The 13026-nt window shown below is 38.9% G+C and overlaps 1 protein-coding gene across 2 annotated transcripts in view; it reads left to right on the top strand.

Annotated features, from left to right (window-relative positions):
- The window catches only part of LOC149284623 (cyclin-dependent kinase 19-like), a 75121-nt gene that overhangs the window by 18772 nt on the left and 43323 nt on the right, over window positions 1-13026 (top strand). For both annotated transcript variants that reach the window (XM_089496442.1, XM_089496441.1), the window contains exons 3-4: window positions 8063-8173; window positions 11585-11725. In XM_089496442.1, coding sequence (XP_089352568.1) covers window positions 8063-8173; window positions 11585-11725 — 252 coding nt within the window. The remainder of the gene's footprint in view (window positions 1-8062; window positions 8174-11584; window positions 11726-13026) is intronic.

The raw sequence follows: 13026 nt of genomic DNA, 5'->3' as shown, positions 1-13026 counted from the left end.
TTGGAGCAACATAACTCCCACAATGTGTTGCCCCAGTGGATGCCCTTTTAATCCCTTTCTGTGGCCAGTTCCGTTTCTGTCTACAGCCCTTTTCCAAAGCTTCCATCCTCTCCTCTCTACTACATGGTCATTGATGTGTTTTATAACCATGGTCACTTTTATTTCTAAAAATAAAAGGAAAACCTCTTAAAAACCATAGATTTTTACTTAATCCTTCTGTATTTAGCTTATGATGCATAGTAAATTCATGACTTATTGATTTGTTCAAGGCCATAATACTAGAGGTTGAGTACATAAGACAAAGGTGAGCACACGTGAAGATAAGTCATATTTGTAAATAGTGGAATTTTTTTTTTCCAGATGACCAAAATAAATGAAATTATAGCTGTGGTTAGCCATTAGGTTGAAGATTTATAATATTTACAAGATACTGCTTGCTTGGTCTGCTAATTTGAATAAACCATCCACTAAATGCCCAGGTGTGTTATGCCAAGGAGTCTGTTTTATTGCACATTTTACACACACACACATTATATATATGTAAAATGGCATGGCTTTGGCTTTAATTGGTCACATTTTTGTTTATCTGTGAAATAATTTATTTATTCAATACTTTTGTATAGCAAATGTCTCTCAAAATCATGATCAGGATGGAGAGGGGGAGGGAGGGATCGGGAAAAAAGTGGGGAGGATTGACGGGTCGCATAAGGGGAAGAAAAAAAAGGGGGGGAGGGAGAGAAGAAGAAAGAGAGAGGGGGGGAACGCTGGGCAAGCAGGCGGAAGCCTCGAAATCACCGTCCACTCTGCTCCGACAAGGGTTCAGATCGGGAGACTCCAGCCAGTGGAACCTGGTTCTGTGATGTCGGTCTACCGCGTCAGTGGCCAAGTGTACTAGTTCCCCCAGAATCCGCTTTCGTTCCACCTTCCGGACCCACTCCCCCAATGAAGGAGGGGCCGGGTCACCCCAATGCAATGCAAGTGACCAGGTAACGCACAACAGAAGACTTATACCATGAATTCGGAAAAGGCATATGTTGGAGAAGAAAAAATTCCAGTGTAAATGGGATTGGCTTGTCCGTGAGGGCCCCTACCCGCTCATGGATGGCTTTCCAATACAGGGCAATTCGTGGGCAATGCCACCACAGGTGTAGTAAGTAGCCAGGAGAGACTCCACACCTCCAACATGCGTCTGCAATAGCAGGGTTATAACCCGTCGCCATTGCCAGGGGCTGATACCAAAGAGCCAGCAGCTTATACAACATTTCCTGATCCCTATTGCTCAGAGAGCAACGATACCTTCTCCGTGAGGACGTCCTGCAACGACAACTCCCATTGACTCATAAAAGTCGGGGGGGAACTGGGTTCAAGATGGACAACAGCAGGTTGTAGATCCGGGAAATACCATGGGCCAGGGGTGAGGTGGAGGCGCATAGCGTCTCGAACGCGGTGTGGTCTCTTAGGACATGGTGCCGTCGCCCCAAAGATCGAAAGAAATTGCCCAGCTGAGCGTATCGGAATCGATTGAGCAGCTTGAGGGTACCACAAGCCACCAGGCTCTCCAATGGCCTAAGGCCATCTGTAGTTAAGAAGGCGTGAATCCCCAGCCCCCCCCAGCAGAAGCAACAAGGAAAAGGTCAGCACCCAAACCTGGGAGGAAATGCCAGGTCTGTAGCGTAGCCTTAATGAAAGGGTGAGCCGACGCCCTATTCCTGGCCGTACCCATATCGAGCCAGGGCAACGACCCAGCAGGTATGCCCAGAAGGCCACTCTCCACCTCTATCCATTGCTTCTGCCGCGAGCTATGCACCCATGCCAGAACACACAACAGATGGCAAGCCCTGTAATACGTGCGGGGGCGAAATATTTGTATTTTTAAGTGTTCTATTGTCATTGAAATAACAGAATGTTCTCTCTTGTGGATGTAGCTGCTGCATTTGCCACATACTGTAGGGATATTGCAGTCATTGTGCATTAGCCACAAAGAATCAAGGGAAAATTAATAGCCTAAGGGGAGATGGGTAAAAAGGCAAAGTGATGAAAATCTAAAAATAGACGAGAGAACTGCTAATCTGTTCAGAAGACTGGGAAAGTAAGAAATGCAGTGCTTTCAGCATGGGCTGCCAACAGCACATACACGCAAATATATGCTACCAAAAAAATCACAGAACAACATTTTCTTTAAAGGATACTTGTTCTGAGATGCTTAAAAGGTTGTGTATTAAGTCTTCGAATCGGAGCTGATCCTGATGCGTTATAAATCATTATAATATGAAACCTTTAGAAGACATTTGAGAATATTGGCTGTGGGATTAACTCTGATCACTTGAGGAGATTAGCACTTAAATTATTAAAACATTAAAAAAGTTATGTATATATATACTGTATGTGTATGGATATATATAGCCACTTTCTGTTGCTATACAGACGAGGGCTGTCTTGCTATAATATAATTTTATTACATTGGCTTGGTTGGCTAGCAACACTGGGCATCAGCCGATTAACATCTACATGCTAGAAATGCGTCAGATAAATTACTTTCCACATAAACACATGTGTGGCTTGAATCAACAATTATAATACAAAATATGTGAATGAAAGAGGAGCAAAGTTTACTTTTTTATTGCAGTTTTAATTAGTAAGTCTATAACGTGCGTCCTGTTTGGACAGCTTTTCCGTAGCTTTTGTGTTACAGAGCTGTAATACTGAGGTTACGTGATCCCGGTGGGCGCCTCGGTTAAGGTGTATCAGTGACACCTACCTTCACGCATCCATGGTTTTAGAACAGTTATTTTTGTTAAAATGATTCCCTTAAATGAAAATTAAACATTCTGCTCTGAAGTAAATGTCCCATTACACAGAATATTGACAAAAGACATTGACACAATTTTTTTCTATTAATTGGTGGTAACGATTTTCAGGCATGTTCCTTGCTTTTGTATTGAATCATCGGTGCACAAGACATGTAGACTCATGTTTGCGTGTGAGTTCTGTAATTTTATGTATATTTCTACATGTTGACTCTGTAATATCTTGTTATTTGTGTATCCAATGATTGTTGCAGAACATAATTATGGAGGATATCTGTTGACACTGATGTTTGTTATCTGATAACAAGTGAAAGTGATTTATTAAAGTGTCACTAGCCACTGAGTCTCCTGAATTGACCTATATATAGAATAAATGGAATTTACGGTCATATTTTGCGTCATGTATTCTTGGGCTAGTCACTGCTGTATAAACCGTTCATTATCATGGCAGTATAATTGTACCATTGGCAGGAGTAACTGCAGAATAAAGGGAGTGGGATTTGGAAGTCATATCTTTAATTATAGCTGTATAAGTGCATTTTTGTACTTACCAAAATCATTTATGACAGCATTATTTACATATATTCATTGAATCTTTATTTGTAGGTCACTATTTATTTATTTTAGGGATTTTTGTTTGTTTCTACTCCCAACATATTTTGCAGTTCAGTAGATAACATTTTAGGTGTCCAAATTGATGATATTGGTAAACCTTGAACAAATAAGTGACAGATTTAAAGAGTGGGAGGGGTAGTTAATGCAGTGAGTGTAACCTCTACTTTGTGCAGTGAGCGCTAGTGACCCAACAGAGTACTCAACTCAACTTTGTGACCAATGAGGTATCAGATACATCATGAAAACATGTACCTGGAAGACCAAAGAAGTACAATCATATCTGGGAACTTATATGAACACAGAAACCTTTTTAGCGAAACAAATGGCAAAATTCCTGGACAATAGATTTTAATGTTTTATGCATGATTATCCATTGCCGACCATAAACTAAAAGCAACTAATTTTTGAGGAAGTCAGATAAAGGATTCATTGCCTATCCACTGGTTCATAAAAAAAGAATATTCTAGTTTCAACCCTTGGATCTACCACTGGGACCAACCCCAGGGATGAGAGCACATTTTCTTCCCCATCATGGGCCAGGCCAATTTTTGGAGTTTCGCTACATTAAGATGACAAATCTATACACACTTGACACTTTAACGTGTTTGTTACCATATTGACCAAAGACCTTGGTTTGCATTTTATGGATCATGTCAGATTGTGTTTTCCTAATGGCAGAGTTGGTAATTGTGAGAAAACATATGAAGTTGTTTAAAGTGTTATCAGATATGTCCATTCATCCAGTTGAGCTTTTGTGTGCTTCATAGGGGGAATACTCTCTAGAGCCCTGCGCGGGACTGCTTTCTCAATCCCACTCCCGCCCGTTCCTGCTGATTTTTTTGCCCAATCCCGCCTGCTCCCGCAATTTGGGTGTTCCGCTCCCGCCACATACGTGGCCAATCCCGCCCGCTCCCGCCACAATCAAGCCCACCTCCTTACCTGAACTGCAGATTTCCCGTGCAAACCCTAAAGGCTGCCCTCGAGTTGCTCCCTCACAGCGTCTCTTCTCTTGCTCCACCCAGGAACAAGGCGGAGTCACGGGAAGTGATGCCACATCACGTGACTCCGTTTTGTTCCTGGGCGGAGCACGAGAGGAGACACTGTAAGGGAGCAGCGAGAAGGCAGCCTTGTGGGACTGCGCGGGATTACCGGGACCCGCGGGTACAGTGCCTGAGCACCCGCTCCCGCCCGCAACCCCAGCAAGACCGCCCGCAAGTTCCCAATGCAGTCCTCTAATACTCTCCATGCATGTCTCTTAATGAGTGTTAGCGTTTGGATCACTTCTGAATACACTTTTACGCAGCCATAATACTTGGTCTTCTTGTTTAACTTGCCTCTAAGCTAAGGTTTTCTAGCCTACCTCCCTGCTCACTTGGTATGAGGTCAATAAGATCTAGCCACTGAAGAGACTCCAAGATAATATTTTGTTATGGTTAGTCTTCAGATTTCACATATTAAGGAATATGCTTTTTTTTTATTTTCTATTTTAAAAAGCTTGACGTTTTCTTGAACTTACTCGTCTACCGCACATCTCATAGATGTGGGTAAACATGTTTTTAAAACGTACATTCTGTGATTACAGGACCTGGACAGCAAGCAGATGCCATTACAAATACACTGACATAGAATGCTTTGTACATTCACTTTACCTATTGAATACTTCTGCATGACTGGACATTATGTTTTTTTAAATGCCCAGCTGTTCAGTTATATAATCATAGCACACATGTTGCCAAATATTCTACAAAGCTGCTTAGAAAAATCTATTGGAGAAAAAAAGAGATCCTCTATTCATATTTGTTTTCCTATCAGATAAGTATTGTGTTTATGTGCCTTATGTAATTAGTGCTTTGCGATTACCCCTCTTTCCCCTGTGAAAAGCTCAGAAACATCTCTGGACTTAGCATTTAGCGTTTATGTAAAATTAAATAGAATTTATCTCAAAATGTGTAATATTTTCTGACTTGCAAGAGGGTTCAGGAGGGATAAAAGAGATGACAGTGGAGTATTAAATAAAACTAATTTGCGTCACTCACAAGAGCATAGTCTGCTAGGATATGCATTTTTTTCATTCCCAAAAGTTCTAAAAACAAGTAGTAGATGTCTTAGAGAACATACACTATATGGACAAAAGTATTGGGACACCTGGCCATTACACCAACAGGGACTTTTATGCATTTTAAATACATAGACATTAATATGGAGTTGCCCCCCCCCCCTTTTTGCTGCTATAACAGCTTTCACTCTTCTGGGAGGGCTTTCCACACGATTTCAGAGTGTTTCTGTTGCCCATTTGTCTAGTAGAGCATTTGTGAGGTCAGGCACTGATATTGGATGTGAAGGCCTGGCTCCCAATCTCTTTTCCAGTTCATCCCAAAGGTGTTTGAGGGGGTTAAGGTCAGGGCTTAGTCAAGTTCCTCCACAGAAAACTCATCCAACCATGTCTTTATGGGCCTTGCTGTGTGTACTGTGGCACAGTCATGCTGGAATCGAAAAGGGTCTTCCCCAAACTGTTCCCACAAAGTTGGAAGCATAGCATTGTTCAAAATTTCTTGGTATGTCCCCATTTAAGAACAGCAACAACTCAGCCGCAAAACGTAAAATCACTGAGTGGACAGAGTGCTGAGGTGCATGGTGCTTAAAATTTGCCAACGCTCTGCTGATTCCATAGCTGAAGTTCCAAACTTCCACTGGCATTAATATCAGCACAACAACTGTGCAGCTTTTCTGAAACGCTCCATTAAAACAAAAACTAAGGTGGAACTAGAAAATGCTACATATCTGGTTCAAAATAAAAACTCTTTAGTGAAGGATTTTCATCAATGGAACAAGAGAAGAACCCTTTATATATTCTAAAGTGGGTACACCAATAAACATCATGAATTGTTAAAATGGACAGTAAAATAAATGGTTCTAAGTACTGGCTGCCAGCATGCTTATAGTATGCCAAAAGCAGAGCATATTAGCTCCAGTGTTAGCACACAATGCACAAACAACGCACATTTCGCTAGGTCTATGTAAGTAGAGAAGAGAGCCAGCCATGCAGCTGCCAAGGTCTCTGTCCCTTATGAAGATGTTTTCAGGCATCAACTACTTCCTAATGTGGTACAGTTGTGGTTGCCAGAATGATTTTAAAATAATAGTGTAAAACAATATTGCCACGGTTGTATAGCAGAACAAAGTTTTGAAATAAAAGCGCAATAAGCTTGTCCTGCAAGAAAGGATGAGCTGATTAAATCCTCGATGAGATTGCATTACTTTAAAGGAACACTCCAGCCATCCTATGGTCTTTAGTCCATATGATAGCTGAGTGGCCCCTTGTGTGTAGGGTATCTGTGAGTTATTATGACGCCGGTTAAGCTTCAGTAATGGCTCAACGTATGCTGTGGTTGTTCAGACCCCTGTGTAGAAAGCGCTCCCATTAAGTTCAATGGGAATTCTTTCCTGACTCTCGATGGCTGCTTCAAGCAGCCAGACAGCGGCAAGGATCATCTGACCATAAAAGAGTAGGGCAGCTGCAGCTTCTTTCTTAGGTGAGTGCTATTGTATGTTGTTTGATTTTGAAGAATGCATATACAGTTTACATTAAAATGCATCCTTTTTTGTGGGGCTGAAATACATAAAATACAACTGTACATTTTACAGTGTCAATGCATTGCTGCTTGCAGAAGCCCTTCGTAATGCAAAAATAATTGAAGAGTGGACATTTTGAATCTGTAAACTCCAAGTTTAATGCAGGTCCCTGCATCTTAAGCATTTGAATTCATAGATGTGGTAAATGGCACAAACTTAAAATTAAGAGAATTTATAATTCATAATGACAAATATAATTTAACTGAAAATATACTAGGGCTGATTAAATGGAGAGTGCTTTCCTATGCATAAGAGGGCTTTGTTTAATTGTGCATTTATTCGTAGTATTGAGTAAATCTCTACACTTATCTTGGTGATCAGTAGCAGTGTATAGCAGTATTATATATATATATATATATATATATATATACACCGCATACTCTGCAATACTCTATTTTTTTACATTGTATATATATATATATACATACAGTATATACATACGCTAATTACGCTCTATTAATGTGTCCATTACTCTTAATAACAAGCTCTAGAGAGGACATTGGTTATCTGTGTGAAATCAAGTGGTACCCTTTAAGTACCCTTGGAGCAATTCTTTTCATAGAGATCAAAAAGAATCCTGTTGCTACCTTTTTGTTTTGTGACAATGATACTCTTTGTACTGGTCAAATTTAACGTTTTTGTTTCATCCTTTGTGCACGTCGGAAAAAGTTGCAGGTGCTTTCATCAAAAGGATAGTGGCTAAAAAAACCTATGTATTCTCTTCATCTCATTCTTGATGACATATCTGTAACTGACGCAAGTGATAAAAGTATAAAACATGTTTTCTAGAGCATGTTGATTTGTAATAGAGAATAATGCTCTGCCTTTACTATTTCTTCATTATCTTATTAAAGTAAATGTCTGTTTGAGGGAGAATTAACCAGGTAAACATACAATTATGTTAATTTTAATGTGTATCATTCATGGTTTCAGTGTTTCCTTCAATTTGTTCTTATCATTGTTTACAGCTGTTATATATAACATAACATTCTTTGTGTTTTTTTCAGCTCTTGCGTGAATTGAAGCATCCAAATGTAATTGCGTTACAGAAAGTGTTCCTGTCTCACAGCGATAGAAAAGTTTGGTTGCTGTTTGATTATGCTGAACATGACTTGTGGGTAAGGATCCCCTGTTACTAAGATGTGGTCTGTGCTCTCTATGGATACACTAAAGAATTATTTTCACTAAACTGAGTTTGTAGGTGAGTTGTGATGACCCGAAACACCTTAGCTCACAACACCACTATGCAATATGAAAAATCAACCTGTTGAGCTTTGGCTGGTCTGGAATGGCTCTGTATAGTGCATGTCTTAGAGTGATTAAACTGTAAATCAAGGGCCAAAATCGTTGAGCTGTTCCTGATCTGACCTTTAGTGCTAAGGAAATTATGTCAGCTTGCAAGCAGGGGTCTCTCCACCTAATGTATCGGTTTGTCTTAGTCTCTCAATTCCAGTCTTGTCATACCCCTTGAATATATGTATTGTGTTAAGCGCTGCGTAAATTGTTGGCGCTATATAAATAAAAGATAATAATAATGTCAGTAAAATTATTAATTATAAATGAATAATATTACTTTTTAATTCTAAGGGTCATTTCATGTAAGTATCGGTATTGTGGTCACTCTATACGGTATTTGTTCTTGGTGTTGAATATCATAGAATTTCGATTCTTATTAATAAAACAATACATATAATACAAGCAGAGTTATCCAGGTCACAAATGCTTAAAACTGCATGGAGAATATGTGCTTAGCCTGCTGCACTATTATTTCTGAAATGACAGTCCCTCTGCTGGAAAATCAGAGAATGACCTTAACCCCTTGGCTGCTAAGCCATTTCCCACCCTGGTGCTAAACTGGTTTTCGGCATTTTGGTGCATCTCACGTTTAAACGCGTTTAGAAGTAAATTTCTTGGGAATAAACTATACAAACCGTATATTGTTTTTTTCAGCACACCCAGCAGATTCCAAATATACCATTTTTATATGTGTATGTCTCATCAGGTTTGCAAAATATAGCCAAAAATGGGAAAAAAGTGTAATTTTTCACTTCCGACTCAATAAAAACTAGTTTGTAATTTTATTTTTCTAAACTCTAATATCAAAAGCTGTGCTGCTAAATATTTGTAGTAGGTAACCGGTCTAAAATAAACTGAAATTGAGAACAGTAGACTGTGTTTTTCTAATATTTTATTGCTAAAAGTTAAATTTATTAGACTATCACAAAAGACATCTTTACATTTAATGCATGGCTGGCATCAATTAAACAGCTCTAGCTGCCTGGGATGTTAAAATATGCCAAAAACTATATATTCTGAAAATGTATACTTTATGTACCATAATTTAACTTTCCAGCTGTCTAGAGCTGTCTAATTGCTGGCATCACCCCTAAATGTTTTAAGACAATTTTTGACAAGATTCTCCAATCTGCCATATCTGAAGTTAAAGTGGTCTAGACATCTGGGAAGTTAAATTAGGGTACATAAAGTACACATTTCAAGAAACTACACCCCTTGGCGCTTCAAATGAGGGGCTACATGTATTTCTAGGACAAAAGTTGAGTGCACAAATAATGATGGAATATATCGCTTTGGCTAGAAAATATGTTTTTTCTAACCATAGCGACATGTTCATTTGTGTCTTGCGCACTCCAGGTTTGTAATAGAAACACATACAGCCCCTCATTTGATGCGCCAAGGGGTGTAGTTTTTGCAAATATGTACTTTTTGTGCCATAATTTAACTTCTTACTTGAGCAGTAATGCCACGTCAAGGCTTCAACCCTAATTACTGACACACGCCTTTCATATCTCCATTCACTCGCAGAAGCACACACCATACTTTCCATACATTCACTCACAGTAGCACACACCATTCTTTCCCCTTACAATCCCAAAGAAATGATGGTAAAGGGAGAAAAAAAAAAATCACTTTTACAGCAAAAATAAGTTTTGCAGTAAAAATGCAAGGAGCTCCAGGGATGAGATGGTTACTCACGTACCACACAGGCTAAATGGCTGATTTTAATAATATTTGCAGTTCATCAGGATTTCAAAAATTGTCTCCCTCTACCATTGGCTAAATTTAACCCCATGATCAAATGGATCATGGGGTTAAAATTTAGTATCGGCCATTTTTAAAAAGGGAATGTGACTTTTCATAGCGATATGATCACTGTCGTAACATTGGCTACCACAGTGATTATTTAGCTAGAATACTTAAACTTTTTTTTTTTTTTTTAAAGTTAAACTAGTTTATGTTTAGATAATTTAATTTGGGGGTCTCTAGGCAATTTTGATCTTTATTTATCTGCCTTTAGAGACCCCCAAATAATTTTTTTTACTTTTTTTGTACATTTTTATTTTTTTTACTTAATATTTTTTATTCTTTTTTCACAAGCATTATACCATTGGAAAGGTGAGGCGATGTTGGGGGTCTGTAGCTGCTTAGATGCCTGAGATAAAGGCATCTAAGCAGCATGCCCCCATACCGCTTTAACTGACAATTGTCCGTTATTAATAAAGTTGCGCGGTGACGTCATCGCGTCATTGCGCGTGCCGTCACCGGCCGGATCGGGTGGCCCTGGTGATGCCCTTCAGTGTGAGGGGCAGATCGCCGGGGTAGGTGGTGATGGGGGTCCACAGACCTCCATAAAGGTAGGAGAGTGCTAGCGACGGCATGGTGCCGTCATTAGCACCTGACTGGGACTGCTAGCGACAGCACCATGCCATCGTTAGCAGTCAAGGGGTTAAGATTTATATTTAGAAATTAGTCTCATTATTCCATATGGATAACACAACCTGTCACACAGCATCAGAGAGCGCTACACAGCTGTCATAGTGACTGGCAAGTCAATTTATTGACAGCAGTGTCTATGAATCTAAGGAAACATCTGCTGTGAGAGAACATCCATTTCAATTTCCTTCAGCAACATTTCACTGCATATCCAGCATGATCTTTCTGCAGGAGTCTGGCTCCAACAAGGGACTGTTAAACCTGACCCATGGTCCTTCTAAATAAACTTTTATGTCGTATTGTTTGACGTGATTTGTACTTTTAAGGGGGAAATATTAGCATGCCCAAAAGTTGAATCTTAAAATCTGATATCCCTGATCTGATTTGGACATTCGTACAAATTAACAGAATTGGCAGATTTTGTTAAAATGTAATTCAAATGTACGAACCCAATGCACAAATCTACCAAACACTTGTTCTCTCTTTAAAGTCACAATTAAACCCAAATGTTTTGCTGTGACACAGATCATGGATAGACTTTTGAACAACTTAATCTCTTTATATTTTGTATAATATGTACAACTTTGATAATAAAAGGTACACAGGCAAAATTTTGGCTCCACTCATCTGCTTGGTAATGAAAACCAGTCATGGTGTTACTGGACTGTTTCATGGTGCATTGGACCTAGTTGATCGTCTTGATTTTACTTGCACCTTGCTGTGGCTCAGGTGTTATCTGTATTTGCCATCTTATGATTCAAACCAGGTTAATGCTCTCTTTTCCTCCTCTGTTCTAGCATATTATCAAGTTTCATCGTGCCTCAAAAGCAAATAAAAAGCCCATGCAGCTGCCAAGGTCAATGGTCAAATCACTGCTCTATCAGATCCTGGATGGAATCCATTATCTGCACGCAAACTGGGTGCTTCATCGAGACCTGGTATGCAATGCTAATTTCATCTGAAGGTTTTCTGTAGGTCATTTGTATATATCAATGCTAACAGCTTTCCTGGCATTGTTGTCGAAGAGGAATAGACTTTAAAAATAAAACTAGTTCAAAATAAGTTTCTATTTTCAGAAGTAGAAGCACTGTAGAGCTCATTTATTAGACTATAATTCTCCAAGTGAAAGTCCTCAAAAACACTCTTTGGCGCCAGTGTAATTTCCCTGATTTCTCCAAAGAACTAAGAATCTTCAATGCCACATAATCAGAATTCACAAATATCTTCTGTTAAAGGCATGTTGTGATGCTTGCAAAAAGTCAAAATAATCTTCGGGTTTTAAAGGAAAATTATTTTGGGTGGGGAATCATAAAATTTTAGGTATAGTACAAGGCACAAAGCAGATATTAAATGTGAGCTAAACTTGTAGAAAAACCTTACACGCCTCATACCTTTTCATATGGTTGCCAAGTGGCCAGAATTTGACCTTTTTATATATAAAAAAAAAAAATCAGTCTGGTTGCTGGTTGGTTACGGAGACTGGCCTCCAGCATGCATAGAAGTATAGCTGCCTCCTTACTGACAGACATCTTGCTGATTGATAGTGGATAAAATTCTTATTTCACTGTATTTGAAAATTAAAAACAATGTTTGGCAAACATATTGGGCTGGATTTAAAGATGGAGAAAAATATGTCGCAAGTAATTAAATAGCATAGACTTTGATGCAAAATGAGAGATAGAAACAGAGATATACTGGGTCGGGTTCATTAACTGAGATAAAGGGTATATTTTTGTCTCTGGTTTTTCCTTTGCAGCCTATGTGAAGATTGTTACCAAGGTATTTGTGATATATTTTTCACCTATCCAGTATATTATAGTTAATAGGGTAGTTATTGAATATACAGTACCCTATTATTTTTATTATATGCAAAATATATTGATCTTTGTTGAGAGAAAGTTACAAAAACTTTTATTATATGAAAATAAATGCCAGAAAAATAATAAATAACTATTTTATACTTGGATGAAACATATATAGTAGAGGTGTAGTTGTGCAGTATGAGCCATGAGTGTTTGCAGGAGGGGCAAGGGGGGCAGCCCACCCTTCAAAAAAATGTGGACAATTGCCAAAAAACCTTAAAAGTGTTTAGCTGGCTTGCAAAGAGACATAAAAAGTGAAGCAGAGCCAGGCATTTCAATTAAGCTCAAGCTGACTCGAGACTGTCTTATTAGCTAATACCGTATTTGCTCGATTATAAGACGACCCCCCAAATCTGAATATTAATTTAGGAAAAAAA

This window comes from Sceloporus occidentalis, unplaced genomic scaffold (genome assembly GCF_023333645.1).
Source record: "Sceloporus occidentalis isolate IW3139 unplaced genomic scaffold, rSceOcc1.0.p SCAF_90, whole genome shotgun sequence".
In the NCBI taxonomy this organism is placed as follows: Eukaryota; Metazoa; Chordata; class Lepidosauria; order Squamata; family Phrynosomatidae; genus Sceloporus; species Sceloporus occidentalis.
The sequence above is the reverse complement of the archived record's forward strand: the minus strand, read 5'-3'. Positions and strand labels throughout refer to the sequence as shown.